Below are 17,938 nucleotides of genomic sequence, written 5' to 3'. Positions count from 1 at the left end.
TCAAAGTACTCTCAAAAAGTGAAGATTTGAGTAAACTATTACCAGTGATATTCATTGGCAAGTCACCTCCTCATATATATGGTCCCTAATACAAAATTTAAACATTGGTGAAACAAGTAGGAGTTAGAAGATTTTTAGCTATCAAAAAACTCATTCTATTTATTGTGTTAGGTTGAAGCTAACTGCATTTGTCATCCGTTATTACTTCCACTCATAAATGGTGTTTGCCTTCACTAAATGGCCTACATCTATTTAACCATAAACCATTTAGTCGCACGTGTGAAAACCATTTTTTAGGGGAAAGAAAAAAAAAAGAAACTTGGCTCATAATTATTATTATAGCTTCAACCTTGAATGCGGATTATATTAACATACGAAAGCCTGATGACGTGGCTTTAGAATTGGTTTGGGTTAGTTTTTCCTATTTCTCAAAAAAAAAAAAATAAAAGCGAATGAAGAGCCTTAATAACTATGATTAAGTCTGAACAAAATAAAAATAAAAATANAAATATAAGTGTAATTTAATTTAATTATTAATATATTTATATATAAATATATGTGTAATTTAATTTATTTTTAATATATATTTATATTTAAATATATATTTTATATTAATAACTGATTTTAATGACTAATTTTAGTATACATGTAATATAATCGAATTAAAATATAGACCCTTAATATATAATAATATAGTTCGGGTACTGATGGTGGAAACAAAAATTAGTATCAAGTTCATCTATGAAAGAAAATTAATAAGATTTAAAAATCAATTATTTAATTTCGAACTTTTAATTTGTTGAGGAATTATATATGAGAGATGTTATTGTGTATATAAATTATTATATTATTTATGAGATATTTCCTATACCAAAAGGAGTTATGAGATATTTTCGTTTTCCAATCCCTGTTTAGCAGTTTTTTAATATAAATTCTAGGGTTTGCAATATTTAATTCAATTTTATATATAGCCATTGTGGAGTATATTGGAAAAACACCTAATGATAATAAGTATCCCATAAAGACTAATTAATCTCATCAAACACAAGTGTGTTAAAGGCACTTTGAATAGAGAGTTTCACTATTTATTAAGACTATTACAAATCAATAAATTTAATTTTTAAAATTAAATTAAATCTATTTAATTTTAATTTTTATATAATATTAAAATTTAGAATAAATTATCATTTATACTCATAAAAATTTAGAACACTGACAAATGTGCTAAAAAATGAAAAATAATTTTGTATCTATAAAAAATAAATTTTTACAAACAAATATATCTAAATCCTAAAAAATTATTTAAATTCTCAAATTGTCCTCTATTCCTTCACATCATCCCCCACATCAAGCTTAATCCTGAATTCGTTGGCCTGTTGATTCAATTCACCGTTCTCCTTTCTCGACGTTTCTGCCTCTTTTTCATACTCTTCTCGTCATCGTCAACAATAACAACCCTATTCTTATTAGGAATTTTTAAATCTTCTAAATTTTTCAAATTTTTCACTTCTCACCGGTGCCACTCACAAAGAGCGTAACCTTCCTCCGGTCCCAGCCCTGCGGGCGCTGAAAGCACTGGTCCATCTGAGACAAAAACGCCATCATCGTTGTACTCGTTGTCGTTGCCGTTACCATTTTCTGCTACATGCACCGGTTCAAAAGGAGATTGGAAGTAGCTTGGATCTGTATCGCTGAATTCGAAGATGTCCAGCGATGTAGCCGGAGAAGTGTGGTCGACGACAGGACATCGTCGCCGGAGAAATTGGAGTAGCCGCCGTCTATGCTATTTTTGTTCTCTCTCTTCTGTACAAACATGGGTGCTTCGTTTGCTTAGCTTAATTAAATAATTATATTGAGAGATGCTGTTATAAATTAAAACGTTTATTTGACAAATAAATATTACTAACAGAAGGAGATAGATGAAGATGAAGGAGATGATGATGATGTTGTTGAGGTGCATGAAATTGAAGACAATGATGATGAAGATGGGTTGAGTATAATGACGGCAGAAGTGGTGGTAATGTTGATGGCAACAGTAATGGTGGTAACAAGGGAGAGAGTGGGTGTAGAGATGTAGGTTTTGAAATTTGGAGAGAGAAAATGGGGAGTAAAATTAGAAATTAAAATTAGATTATATTTAGAGGGTAGATTGAAAATTTTAAATAATTTTTTAAGGTTTGGATATTGTTCCGTGTGCACCTAAAATCGGATGATTGGGCTCGAATGGAAGGCCCAAACGTTGAAGGATAGTGGTTTCTAACTTGTTTGCGTTTGGGAGCCGCCATCCGAGTTGTGTGAATACGTTTGAATAGATGGGGGGTAGTACCTGCAAGACACTCGATGCCTATGTTAGCAAAGGGTTAAGCATGTTTAGAATATTGGAACTTAAAGATACCTGAGTGTGTCATGGTATTTATAGGAGATGAGCTAATAACCACCGTTGAAGTTGTTCTACTTTTGATAGTGGATAACCGTCCTTTTATCTTAGAGTTGTTAAGATTTCTCTTTTAGAAGTGAGTGAGAGATTTTAGGAGGCTTACTCACTTAGTTAAGTGTGAGCTGCCTGTTTCGAACTATTCCAACCTCTTAGGAGCGGTCGAATACATAGACGAGGTCATTCTCTTTGAGTGGACCTTTTAACTTTACTGTAAAAATCTGTTTTTTATGAGTACAAAATTACTTTCGTTTTTTATAAATACATTTGTCAGCATTTTAAATTTTTATAAATACAAATGATAATTTATCCTTAAAATTTATTCAATCTAATATTAGATTACTTATCTACAAATATTCATATTCTAGATAATTATTCTAAATATTAAAAAAAATAAATTATAAATTTTATAATAAAAATTCAAATACAACTAATTTTATATGAAATTAATAATTAAAAATCGTTAAATAATTTAACTAAATTAATACCTAATAATTTTTAACTATCAATTTTATATAAAATTAACTATACACGTGAATTTTTACCAAATCTAATACTTCTCAAAAGTAAGTTGTTGAGTGTTTCAACTTTCAACCATATATCTTTTGATTTAAAAAAAAAAGGTCTATGATATTTATATATCCACATAATAAGGGGCAATTGGGTAAATGCAAAGAAACCCCAATAAGCAAAGCTGACCTACAAATGGGGTATGGGCCATCTTATTATCTCCATCGTCGCTATCTGCAGGCTGTTCCCACTACTACATGTGTTCTAAATTTTAAAAATACATATCAAATAAAAAATATTATTATTGTTATTATCTTTTCCAATTTTTTACTACCATACCTCGCTATCATTATTATTTTCGCTTTGAACGATCTATGTTATAATTTATCCCTTAGCTTTCCTTTTCCTTTTTCCAGCACTTACGTATGACACACATAACAGAACCCAAAGCTAATCCTCTGTCCTTTAAAAATAAAAAAATCAACAAAATTCCTAATAAATATTTTTTTATAGCTATGGAAAAAAAGAATTAATTATTTATTTATTTATAAAATATGAATTATATCTAATTTTAATTACTAAATATAATAAAAAGTTTTTTCTTTTCAAAAAGGTTTATATCATTACTGCAAGATTCCATAAACCCTCTAATATATAATCATAAGGGTTAAAATAATAAGAAGAACAACAATAATGATAATAAATACAAGCCAAAGCAAATTAATTAAACTAAAGCAGCATAATATAATTTATTTATTTATTTCTCCATTTTCTTTTATATATCACGAAATTGACAGAGAGATCCCACCTAAAAATAAAAAAATATATTTTCACCCCTGAAAGCATCTCCATGCGCATAATAAAAACCCTTTGATGAGTATACTATTCCCCTTGTTTTCTGATATATTCCCTTTTTTTTTTCTCAGGCTGTAATTGCTTTCATTCCTGAGGGTAGGGACATACATCATCTTCTTCTTCTGTAGCTTTCTATATCTATAGCTACATGCAGCTAGGAGACCCTACTGTGTTGGAAACCTCCACCGGGGAGGCCGCGGCGGCGGAGGGCGGCGGCGAGGCCATTGGTGGCGATGAGGGTGAGAAGATGAACTTTGGTGGTGGAAACCGGTGGCCCCGGCAAGAAACTTTGGCTCTCTTGAAGATAAGGTCGGATATGGATTCTGTGTTTCGAGATTCAAGTCTCAAGGGTCCACTCTGGGAAGAAGTTTCAAGGTATGTATACACTATACACCCTACCTTCTTCATCATTCATTCATGCTTCTTTTCTTTTCCTCTCTTTCAAAATCAGTTAATTAAGTGATCAAGTTATCAAGTCCTTTTAGGATAAGAATAATAATATGCATGTCATGTCTCGGATCCATAGTTGAAAGAAATCAATTGAATCATTACATATTATTCTGTGTCAGTTGCGGAATTTGCTCGAGTCTTGTTGAGTTTTAATTTGTCTTCTTTTCTTTCCTGGAATTCGTCCTTTCCGATATGAATATATCATCATCATCATCACTTTCTTTCTTTATTTTTTTTTCTTTCTAATTTCGTACGGTCCGGGCAGTACATATAAAAAACGAAAAATTTTACTTTACGTGAATATTTTTGTTTCTATTTTTAACAGTTTGTAGTCTCTTTCTTTCTTTATCTCACTATACATTAGGAAACTAGGAGAACTTGGATATCATCGAAGCGCAAAGAAGTGTAAAGAGAAATTTGAGAACGTTTATAAGTACCACAAGAGAACGAAAGAGAATCGAAGTGGAAAATCCGAAGGCAAAACCAAAACCTACAAATTCTTTGACCAATTGCAAGCTCTTGAGAATCATCAATTCACTCTCTCATACAACCCTACACCAAAGCCACAACCGCCACCCACTTTGCCAACAAACACACTCCCATTATTACCAACAAGTTCTAGTGACGCCACCACCACCACCACCACTGTTCCATCCACAAACCCTACACCACCACCAACCACCACCACAACTGTCGTTACCAACCCTAATAATCCATCGTCACAACAAAATATTAATAATATCAATAATACTGATAGTCGTGTGCAACATTCTTTGCCTATAATGAACAACCTTTTCTCTTCTACCTCGACTTCTTCCTCCACGGCCTCTGACGAGGACTTGGAGGAGAAGTACAGGAATAAGAGGAAATGGAAGGAGTACTTCAGGAGGCTGACTAGGCAGGTGTTGGCGAAGCAGGAGGAGATGCAGAAGAGATTCTTGGAAGCCATAGACAAGAGGGAGAGGGAGCAAGTTGCTCAGCAAGATGCATGGAGGATGCAAGAGATGACTAGGATCAATAGAGAGCACGACATTCTCGTTCAAGAACGATCAACCGCCGCCGCAAAAGACGCCGCCGTTATCGCATTCTTGCAAAAGTTATCCGGCCAACAACAAACTCCACCACCACAACCTCCAATCACAGTTTCCTTTGGAGCCAATTTCTTCCAACAACCAACACCGACACCGACACCAACACCAACACCGGTACAAGTACAACCACCACCACAACCACAGCCGCAACCGCAACCACAACCGCAAAAACAATTACAACCTCCAGCATTGACTAACGGTGACAGTAGTCCGTGTCCATTGACGAGTCCTTCATCATCAAGGTGGCCAAAAGCTGAAGTACATGCTTTGATAAGGCTTAGAACGAGCATGGAACCGAAGTATCAGGAGAATGGACCAAAAGCTCCGTTATGGGAGGACATATCAGCGGGGATGCAGAGGCTAGGGTACAACAGAAGCGCCAAGAGGTGCAAGGAGAAGTGGGAGAACATCAACAAGTACTTCAAGAAAGTGAAAGAGAGCAAGAAGCAAAGGCGAGAAGATAGCAAGACTTGTCCCTATTTTCATGAACTCGATGCTCTCTACAGAGAAAAAAGCAAAGGCCACAACACCAACACTTTCTCCTTTCACATCACGAATAAGACCAATGAGATGATGATGGAGCCGTTGATGGTGCAACCCGAGCAGCAATGGAGGCCTCCCCCTCAGCAGCAGCAGGATAAGGATGTGGATAAGAGTAATAATGCATGCCATGAAGATGATGAATCTAGAAAGAGAGAGAGAGAATATGATCATGAAGAAGAAGAGGAGGATGATGATGATGATGAAGTAGTAGATGACGATGATGATGGTGATGGAGATAGTGTGGAAGATGAAGGAGGTAACCGTTATGAGATTGCGACAAATAAACTTTCTTCAGTGGACGCGGTTGAATGAGACAAGATAAGGAAGTTTCTGATTGGATGGAATCATGGAAGAGAGTTTATGTATTTTACTTCTTCTTTTTTTTTCTTTCAAAAACAAAATTCTATTATTATTATTATTATTATTAATATTATTTTCTTTTCACTTGTTCTCAATATTATCATCACAGAAGTTTGTGATAAAAGGCACAATGGCATGAAGCAAAAAAAGAAGAATTATTTGTTTCAATTATGAGAGGTATGTGTCTTGTTCTTTGCAATGTGAGGGTGCACAAGGTACCTATCTGACAGACTTTTATGTGATGAATAATGGGCCATCTCAAAAGGAGATCATTGGTTTTGTGGGTCAGATTCCGGAGCCGCCATGAAACTCAGATCAGAGATTTAAAACAAAAACAAAACAGTTCACATGGGCCAGCAAAGCACCTATAGTGGGGAAGAGACTACATGTATGTTTTTTAGGCTTATATTATATTATTTATTATTTATTTGTAAAGTGTAAATTCAAGATCACACAAAAAGAAAGAGAGAGAAACAAGGGGGTCCATGTAGGATAAAATAAAATAATAACAAGGCACATGCCAAGTCCTGTAATTTTCTTTCTTCTTCTTTCTTTTTTTTATTTTAATTTATTGTTGAAAATGGGTGGAGCTAGATACCACAGAACCACCCTGTAAGTAGTACTTTCATGTTTTATGTTCTTGGAAGTTCCTAATTATTGTTAGTTGGGTGTGTGGAATTGTTAAATAGTGGAGTGGAGGAGGACATTATTAATTTCTTAAATAATCTTGTTAATTTCTCCCATCATTGACTTTATGAACTTAGTTGGAAGACTTGAGAAGATGCATGGATGTCTCCACTACTCATGTAAAATGATGGATGAATAATATTATTTTCAGGTTAAAAAATGTTTAGTTAGTTGAAAGGAAAACCAATTTTAATTTTTTCATACAAAAGTTTGGTGTCCATTTGAATAATTTTTAGTATGTAAATGGACACTAATTTTTATTTTTATCTTTTTGCTAAAAGGAAATGTTTTACTGATGACAACATAAACAAATAGTCCATATTAAAATCCGGCTTTAGCTGGGTCAGGTGTCCATTAAAGGCATATTATTATTCTACACAAATTGCATTATTTTAATGTTTACATTAGGGAAAAAAAAAAGAGAAGGCTCAGCTCTCTCATTTAAAAAAAAACGCTGTACTATATATATGTGTAAAAACTAAGAAGGTTAAGTCCAGTGAAAAATTGAATAAATTATTTTTATTAGAAAACATGGTGTCAGCATAACAACCCTAGCTAGCTTCCCCTTCCCTTATTTCTTAATGTTAACTACTTGGTAGAACATGACAACTTAGCGAGTAGAGCCACTCTGCTCAGGTTCCACAAAGAGGAATCTTATGACTCATACGTTCTCCAAATAAAGCCATTGTATTATAATATTTTACGGGATAAAATATTATTTTAATTTTTAATATTTTGATTAAGTTCTACTTTAATATTTAATATTTTAAGTATTTTTTATTTTCAAAAAATTTTAAATTTTTATTTTAATTTAAAAAAATTTTAAACATATTTAATATTATCTCACAGTTATATTTGATACGAACAATTAACATATTAAAAAATCAATAATATTTAATTTCATTATATAAGTAAATTGATCTACCAATAATTATTAATGTAAATTTTTTTTTAATTTTAAAGGGTTGATGATTAATCGATAGAATTTGTAATTCTTTTACAAGAAAGAGATCAATGAAAAAAATGAAACAAAAAAAATTTAGTTATTTTTTTAAATAAATCGCTTAATAATAATGTTATTAATATCTACGTCAATTATTCTATTAATTATTCGTATGAAATTTAATAATAAAATAATATTAAATTTATTTAAAATTTTTAAAATAAAAATAAAATATTTAAAATATTAATAATTAAATTAAAACATTAAAAACTAATAATACTTTACCCTTTTACCCTATATTCTATATGTTAATCGTCTTGACTTTTGTACTCCAAATATATATGTACGTTCATTGGGATTCTCCATATCAATATCTTCATTATTGCACGCCGGGAGAGATTGAAAATGTACATCACCTTAATAATACATAATGAATAAGTAACAAATAAACAAAATCATAGAGGAGGTATATATTATTCACCTTCGAGATTAGGTAGATTTGTGTGTGATTAAAGTTTCTGAGTATTTTTGAAAAAAAATAATTTTTAATTGTTGCTCTAACATCTGTATTAATAATTTCTCAAAAATATTGATAGACAAAAAATTTATCGTCATTCGAAATTATTTTAACTGAAATTAAGAATACTGCTCTTTTAATTTTTAAATCTGTAATGGATCTGAATAAATTTCTGTTTATGAAGACATAAATTTTTTATTTTAAATTATCCATAACATCTTTGAATTTAATATGAACAAATGCTGAAGAACCGTGTGCTCTGATATCTTATTGAGGCCACTAAATTCGGAATTTTTTCCGTCAATACTGTCCTCTTGATTCTCTACTAGCGACTTCTCTAATTGCTCAATTTCAATCTTGCTCACTTTATCAATCTGATTTTTTTTTTCAATGATGTTTCGACTGATCTCAGCTACCACTCTTGTATTAAAAACATGATTTTTTTCATTCTACTATTCTATGCCTGCACCGTTTGAGTTTCTGAAATAGAATGAACATAGCCGAACCCGTCATAAGTTCTTTCCACACCTCATCAACAATACTAGTAACCTCTTCATTCGAATACCATCTCTCTTGGAAACAAAACCTGCGCTTCTTTTTAGGTTGTTCATCACCTAAGAAAAAAAGTAAAGGCCTATGGTCTGAACTCAAATCATCTAGGTGCATTAAAGATGTTTGTGAAAATACATTTTGCAAAGCAACTAAGATCAAATTTCTATCAAGTCTTTCTTTAACCTGCATGTTCTCCAAAAGGTATTATAGTAGAATTTTTCTAGAAGAGTAAACTGTGTTCTACTAGAATTTGTCTAAAAGAGCAAATTCTATTTTTTTATTGGTGATCTGTTCTTGTGCTGCGGCTACAAGGTGTATACGTTTATATGACGGAGAGGTGGAGGATTGATGAAAGACGACATGATGACTTTGAGGAGGAGGATTGTGAGGACCTGCAGTTTGACTCAAACCATATCAGAGTAAGATTGAAAAATCGTGGAAGAAGTCTAGGATGGCTAATGGCAAACACTACCTTCTCAGTTGGCACAATGAAGGCAGCCCTAAGAGCAATATGGGAGAGACCTGAGGGGTTTAAAGTTATAGACCATGGTGATAACACGTTTCAATTCTTTTTTGACAAAGAAACAGATGCTCTTAAAATTAAACGTGCCAAAAACTTTATTATTTATCCTAGGCGATGGAAGGAAAGAATAGTAATAAAAGATAAAGATTATTCGCATGTATCTATTTGGATTATTTTGAAATAATGCAAAATACCAGAACTTGGACAAAAAATAAACAAGCAACTTGTAGAGGTGTTAGAGGTTAATTATTTCAATGTGCGAGAAAGAAAAGGACGAATTGTGAAAACCAAAGTCAATATTGATGCAACACAAATTCTGTGAAGCAAGATGAATCTAGTAGGACCAGATGGGAAACGCTTGGAAGTGAGATTTAGGTATGAAAGAATAGGCATATACTCTTGTATGGTGGTTACCTAGGACATGAGAAATGACAGTGTGAATGCCTACTGGAGGACATTGCGGATAGGAAGCAAAGGGAGAATCGAATCAAAGAAGAACTCAAAACTGATTAGATTGGATGGAGGATAGGAAGGAAAAAAAAAAGCATCCAACTTTGCAGCTAGAGGTACTGCACCTCCAAGACGACTGACCCCTGTGAGCCTACTCACAGGATTCTCTAAACTCAACATGAGGGAGAAAACTTTCGAATAAACAAAAATTTAGAATCACAGAAAAATTTGGTTGTTGAAGGAGCACGGTATTTGAAAGGAGATCAAGGAACGTTGAGTATAGCTGACTTGTAAAACTCGCAAAATTAATAAATAATTAACTAATAAATTAATTATTATTTAAAAAATTAGAAAATTAAATTGTATAGTTTAATGAAATAGAAATAATTAAAATATGAGTTTTGACACTAATTCTAAAGATTTTATCCCAAAAATAGGCTAACGACCTGAACCGATTGGATCGGACCCAAATTGGCTCAAGACCCACCCTATAAACTAAGCAGCGAGCTTCATTTCTCCTTATTTTCACTCCAGGGAGCGTTGAAAGAAGAGAGAATCACGTTACAAACTCCTAACACTCCCTTCCGGTTTTCAATCGTCCATAACTTTCAATCCGGAGTTCTGATTGATGAGCCGTCAGCGACCACGTGTTTGTCTCAGAATTCTCTTCAATTCTATTTGATTAAAGTGGTAAGAAAATTGCATTTTTAGCCAGTTCTCTTTCTCCTTAATTTCGTGATTTTAGAGTTTGGGTGTTGAGGAATTGAATGATTTTGATAGTTTAGATGAACTCTAGCAACGGATAATCATTGGGTTTTGTCCAATTGATCCGTGGATAAGGTAAGAAGCTATTGAACCCTTGTGAATCATTGAATTAGTGAACCTTTTGATGATTATAGTGATATTGTGTGAATTAGATTGTGCTCTTGTCCAGTTGGAGTTCAATTTGGCGGTTTGGGACGTAATTCGAGTGATTAAGTTTAAGAAATTGACATTTAGAAGTTTAGAGCTTGTGAAAGGAGAGGTTTTTTAGGTATTCCGAGCTTAGAAATGAATCAGCCAATGTATGATTTTAGTTTCTCGTAGATAATATATAATGTTACGTGAAAATATAGGCTAGATAACTATAGGATAAGTTGTATGATATGGAAGGTTGAGGTTTAGTGACTCGTTGTTGGAAATTATTGAGTGGATGGTTGAAATTCATGATGAATGATTATTAATGATTGTGAATAATGATGATGAGAATGATTGATGATTAATGACTGATATTGAATTATAATGATGAGCATATATGTATTTATGTATATGATTGTGAATAATGTATTTATGTATTTATGTATTTATGAGCATATATGTATTTAATGATTGTGAATAATGATGATGAGAATATGTGTATGTGTGTATGTATGTATATATGTATTTGTGGATAATTGATTGGTTTGGATAGGACCCGAGAAGGGTGGCAAAGTCTAAGTTTTAAGGGTGGTGGTGCCGAAATTTTGTGAGAATTTTGGAAAGTTTTGTATTGGTTAATTTGGATGGAAGAATAGTTTATTTGGTTAAGATTGAATGAATGTATGCTTGTGATATCTGGACAGTAGCAAGGATTGTGGTTCGTCCCGCTTGTTCCGGGTCAATGTTTGAGATACCTAGACAGTAGTAAAGATTGTGGTCTGTTCCCGTTGCTCCAGGTTGAGCTTATAAACACCCACCTGGGTAGTAGCAGTAGTAGTGGTTATTCCACTTGTTCCGATTTGAGGGGGTAAGAGCAAATGGGAGTTGTGGCCCTGCTTGCTCCACGAAGGATTTTTTGTCAACGGTTAGCTATCAGGACATGTCGGGGTTGTCTATATAACCGATAAATGACATCATCAGCCATAGGACAGGCATACATCATATGCATATGTGTGTTTTGTTTGATTGTGAATTAATTGGGCTTGCCTATGTGATTATTATGCTTATCTGCTATATTTGCTACCTGCTACATCTGTATCCTACTTGTGTTTGTTTTATCTATACTGTTTGTCTGTGCACCAGAATTTTGGAGGATTGGAGGAAGGCGAAAATTAGGGCTTAAGTTAGAAAGGAATTAGAAATAAGAATCTTAGATAACCTACTTTGTTTATGACTTTCAATTTATAAACTTTAAGATTTAAATCTAAGTATCGGAGTTCTAGGATCGTCTCTGACTTTTCTAGGACCTTATATATTATATATGTGGGCGCCATTACCATGCTGAGAACCTCCGGTTCTCATTCCATACATATGTTGTTGTTTTCAAATGCAGGTCGTAAGCATATATATGTTCCTCCTAGAGGTTGACTTGGAGAACAGGTGTTTATTCTGTAGTTTGAGTTTTATTTTGGATTGTATATATATAATTATATACTCTATCCGGCATTAGCTTCGCAGGTTGAGTGTGGAGTTTGATATCTGTATTTTGGAGCTCTGATCTGTATATTATATTTTTAGCCTTCTTTTGATCTCACCTATCCATTTTACGATTATCGATACGAGTGTGAAACAATTTTCTATTTTCACTTTTACTTAACTTCTTCTTCAAGACTCCCAGTTACGAAATTATTTCGACTATATTTATGTACGTATTTTTCTTTTAGAGGTCGTAATACCTCGCCACCTCTACTTTACGATTTAAGCGTAAAGTTCTGTGTAATCGGGTGTTACATGACTGGAAAGAATCGGCGTTGAAAGAATTAGACGACAATGATATTGTTGCAGTCATAGTTAATGAAAATTCATTTGAATTCAAAATAAAGGATCTTAAGGTCCATAATCTGGAGGAGAATGTCTTCTATTCACCATTACAAGAAATTACTAAGGAGGAGGATCTCTCTTTTAATAGGGGATCAAGAGGTACAGAAGGTACAGGAAATATTGGGTAGTAGAAAAAATGAAAGAACTACTCCAAAAAAGAATGCTGACCAGAATCGAATAATAAGTGCAAAAAGAAAACCTGATAGAGAATCAGGGAAGAAAATTCTCAAAAAGATATGTGTGCAAAGAGATTGTATTATTGCTGAAGAGGCCGAAGGTGCCAGTCCACAATCGACACCAACCCCTCAATGAAGATGATAATGTGAAATTGGCAAAGTTTAAAAAAATCTCTGACAATTTACAACATCAAAAAGATTAATAAATTCCGTTTCTTAAGGTGGTGATCCTTTGTGATACGGAAAATACCTTCTTATTTGTGGAATAACAACAACAAAGTTATGGTTATCAATATAAATTCTGTGTGGCGCTAAATGACACCGCAAAAGATCTTGCGTGTGGTGAAAGGAAGGGTACAAAATTAGTGTTAAAGTCATTGAAAATTTTTACATTTATTATTCGGTGGAGGATGAGAATAATCTAAAACTCATTGATGTAATTGACTAATTGTTGTTCACCTTTATAATTGCGATCTCATAAAACAACAACAATTTAAAACTCTTATTCAACTGATTGCTACGGCAGCAAATATATATAGTAACTAAAAATTTTAATACAATTTTATCATCTAATAAAAAAAAATACACCAAAATTCTATTCAGCAATTTTATTCTTTCCTTAATTCATGGGAGACAAATCTTGATCATATATTTAGATTGTAGAACACACATAATTAATATTTTGCAATAAAATTTTCCTATATTTTAGATCTTTGGCGACTTCTTGAATAAAATTGACTAAGTAAAATTTTTAAAAATGCTTTCAATAAAACAATAATACTACCATCCTTTTTGGCCCGTATGAATAATTCCACTACAAAATAATGGTTTTTTATTTATTCAATTATTTACCTCATGAATTACAATGATAATTAATTCGTTATTATAGAATTAAGAACTAATAAGTAAATTAATGTTACTATCTTAATTGGGTTTATTACCTAATTAATGAATTTAGAAGTGGATCAGTTTTTCACGTATTCACATAAAATGATATTTATTATTATAATTTTTTTAGAAAGACAATAAATTAAGAGTTATAAACAATGTTAATAACAGATTATATTCGCAGACACAATAATATTTTTACTTATTTTTACTTTTACTTATTCTAAATCTTAATTTTACCACAATTATTTCACTGTCACAGTTCCTGTGATGATGCTTATTGTCGTCTCTCTTATGACACGGTTCATTGTTACCAGCACAAAATTTCTCAGCGCCGCATTCACTCGCTGTTACCGTCACAACGAAGTTACATTCTCCTTTTCTATTTTGCCGCTGTCCCGATACACCTTTGCCCAATATCCTCCCCGACACCGCATTTTTGCCTAAATCGTTGCTGCCGCAGCCTCAAACCAGCACCGATCGTCCTCTTTGCCACGCGTCTTCAATAATGGCCGAGTCACTGCGCCACCACCCTCCCCACCGTGAGTCCTATATATACTTTCTCTTATTATTATTATTATTCGGTTGTGGTGTTAGTCTCTCATCATATTCCTTCTTCGTTCGTTGTAGTTTCCCTTCCCATGCCTCTACCAAATTATTATACCCTTCAACATATAATAATAAAAGGTTCTTGCCCTCTTGAATTGGAGAATAAACCTTGTATATTTTTCTTTTTGGAGGAGGCGAATAATAAATAAACCTCTACTTAATTAAATAAATCAATTAAAAGAAAATTATTTAGTAGGATTAAGTAGTCATGGGTCAACAAATGAGAGATTATTGCTTTCATACCTTGGTCACAAATATATCTCATCATTATAAAAGTAATTTAACAACATGTGTCGTTTTCAGATATGAGATATATATAGTACTTTATTAAACATTATCCTTGCTACTTCAGCTTATAACCCATTTATGATCCCAAAGTCTTGATTAGTTTTATTGCCCCCAACCCCCTAAAGGTAAGATTTGAAATACACCCATTATTTGACAAAATAACGATCTTATATGACCTTTGGTAAAGAATTACTTAGTGACCAATAATGATCGCTAAAGTTAATGACAGGGACACATGTGTCTTTTGTCTAGTTTTGCAAAGTGATTATCATTTTTTTATGCAAAAGTATAAATCAAGAGTGATTACTCATTTGTAAATATTTTTTATATAAAAATTATTAGATAATTTAACTAAATCATTTAATATAATACAAATGATCATATTTATTTCAAGACATTATTTTTGTATAAACCAAAAGACAAACCTCAATTTGGTCCTTTGGAGCGCATATTACAACACAACAATTTGGACCACTATGTATAAATTAATACCATGTATAGTGACTGTGAAAGAGCATCTGATTTTTGCTTTGATGCTTCTACTTTTAATCTTGTCCAATTTATGAAATAAGTAAATATTTATATTTAATTATGTCAAACTCAAAGGCACGCGCATGCTTATAAATATTTGTTTAGTCAATTGTTTTCTCATAAAATTGTATTAAAATCTCATCATCCGTCAAGAATTGATGGTTTAACTTTATGATATATCATACCTTAAAAGCTAATAATCTGTTTATGTTTTAAAATCAAAGTTAATCTATCTATCATATGCATCATTTTCGAAACGACTATAACACTAATGCATCCCAAGTGCCAACACATCAATAGTTAGTGCTTGACTTTAATTTCTTTCAAAAGATATTGAACCCATCATTTCTGGAGCCACTTTAATTTGACAAAGCTCTTGCACTGGCCAAGTATATTGGTCTAATTACCTGAAATATGTGTGGATTAGACTTTAGGATATTTTATTTCTATTATTTTAATATCCTCCTGTCTAAAAACATCTACATACAATGTTTTGAGATTAATTCATTGAATTGAATTTCGTCCTTTATTTATTTTTAGGATTAAAATTCCCCACTTTTTATTGATGTCATTACACTATTTTTATTTAGTATGAATTAATTTTATAAGCATTATTTCCCTCCAATTGAATAATTAATTAAATTTGATGACTTGCTTCCGCTTAACTTATTAATACCAAATAGATAAAGGAGTGAGAAATGTCTAGCATTATCTTGTATTTTAAATATTCTTAATATATTTTTTGGCGTCACACATTAAAAATACAAAGTTGGATATTATTAGAGATTTGGAATACAAATAAAGAAAAACTCATGACTATTATATATGAATTTAATCGTCAAAGAATATTTACGAGAGAGTCATTCAGATAAAGATATTTAAAATATTTTTTTTAAAAATATATTTTAATAATTAAAATTTAATACATATAATTAATTAAATCGTATTATTTTTGTCAAAATTAAACTAGACAAATTAATTTGACCAAAATAATATTAAACTAAATCTTAAACTGGTCAAACATTTTTGTATGAATGGTTTCCTGCTCACAAATCAATACACCTATATATGAATTTAGTACTCCAAAACGTGCACATTGTCTTATATCTCCTCTAAAGAATTAAATGTATGTGATTGCTGTTTTTTTTCTTGGAACATATATTTATAATGATATGTCTTAGTTATTGAAGGATCTTATACTAATATCTAGTAAACAAATCATTAGGTCTCTAATGATATAATATTTAATCTTTTTTGAAAAAAAAATCACAAATCAATAAAAGGCTAGAAGCCCATAAAAAATATTCTAATTTTTCATTTCAAGAATAAATTAGCAATAATTCTTATGAAGAGATCAAGACCTTTGCTTAGTTTGCAATTTAATTAATTTAAAGATGGTGGATATTTACAAACAAAATCGAAGTGATATGACTTGTCTTGTTTAGTTTATATATATATAGCTTACCCTACCATGCATGCATTTGAATTAATAATATGAGTAGAGTTTATATATCATATTGTTGTGGTCCTGATGAAGCACACAGAGGCATGCAATGCAAATTAAATATCATAGCACATTGGAGAGGGACTAATAGCTTAGTATATGTAGTCCTGCAGGTAGTATATATATATATATATCGATTGGTGACCCCTCTCTCCATTAAATTTATTAATGACAATAAACCAAATCTTGCTAGCTAATTAATGTCTTTTTACCAACAGTAATCTAGTTATGTAGCTATATATATCTAATCTAAGTCATAGTGTAGCCACGTTCATGTGTGTATATATATACCTTCTCAACTATATATTTATACATTCTTTAATATATAGATAGTATATGTTTTGAATGTTGAAAACATGCCAACATACGTAGCATTCAGGGAACAGGTATTGCTATGAACCTATATTTCAAACTTACAAAGTAATTAAGAAAAATATAATAGCTAGCCTTCTTATATCTCTTTAATTAGTAGACAAAAAAGAAAGGCACACCCACTACATTTAATAGGGAGGCGAATTCGGTTTGAAATTATTATTTGGTATAATTTAAAGTGTTCTTTTAATTAATGTTCACAAGTAATTTATGTCATATAATAGAAAATTAAAGAAATGAATTAATAAAACAGGAATAATGATTAGATTATTTTATTAGATTCTGGACAAAGTTAGTGGATTCACTTTTTACATGAAAAGTTTCACTAATATACCCCTTTGATGAATTGAATAAAGCGATAAAAAAGATAAGGCCACTTTCCCTTATGCTCCTCCGAACACTTCAACCCAGTTATTTTGGCCTTATATATTCATATATATAATTATTAATTAAGGATTTAGCATTATATTGGGGTCAAAAGTCAAAAGATTAGTTCAATTGTAGAGTATGTCGTTACTACTAAGTACTAATAAGCTTATTCACGCTTCACGCACAACTACAGTAGTAATTAACTAGACTTATATGATTAGAGTGAATTAAAACTCTTCTTTACATGATTAATTTGTTTGATTTAATTTCTTAATTATCTCCATAATGTTTTGTCCCTTAATTTTTGGTAGCTGCAGTAATAAATAAGTGCGTGGCTGTATGTTGGGTTTTGTTAGTAATTCTTCTCTACAATATATATATAGCCAATTAGCCATAGATACGTCATGCCTAGAAATTTCATGCGCAGCATTAAGACTAAGTAATTGGCTTATTATTTCTCTTGTCAATAATAATAATAATAATAATAATAATAATAATAATGTCCATA

General features: G+C 31.8%; 1 protein-coding gene across 2 annotated transcripts; it reads left to right on the top strand.

Annotated features, from left to right (window-relative positions):
- Positions 1-3,838: 3,838 nt before the first annotated feature.
- Positions 3,839-7,027, top strand: LOC107467854 (trihelix transcription factor DF1). 2 transcript variants are annotated; one of them, XR_001587917.3, is made up of 3 exons: positions 3,839-4,174; positions 4,614-6,245; positions 6,353-7,027. XR_001587917.3 is itself a non-coding variant. In XM_016087070.3 (2 exons), exons 1-2 carry the CDS (start codon positions 3,948-3,950, stop codon positions 6,193-6,195), a joined length of 1,809 nt encoding a protein of 602 aa, XP_015942556.1. In that variant the 5' UTR covers positions 3,839-3,947; the 3' UTR covers positions 6,196-7,027. The 2 variants fall into 2 exon arrangements, 1 of the variants encoding a protein (XP_015942556.1); XM_016087070.3 differs by having other exon boundaries at positions 4,614-7,027.
- The last annotated feature ends 10,911 nt before the right edge of the window (positions 7,028-17,938 follow it).

The sequence above is a fragment of the Arachis duranensis genome, chromosome 9, assembly GCF_000817695.3.
Source record: "Arachis duranensis cultivar V14167 chromosome 9, aradu.V14167.gnm2.J7QH, whole genome shotgun sequence".
Lineage (NCBI taxonomy): Eukaryota > Viridiplantae > Streptophyta > Magnoliopsida > Fabales > Fabaceae > Arachis > Arachis duranensis.
This window is presented reverse-complemented; position numbering and strand designations above follow the sequence as displayed.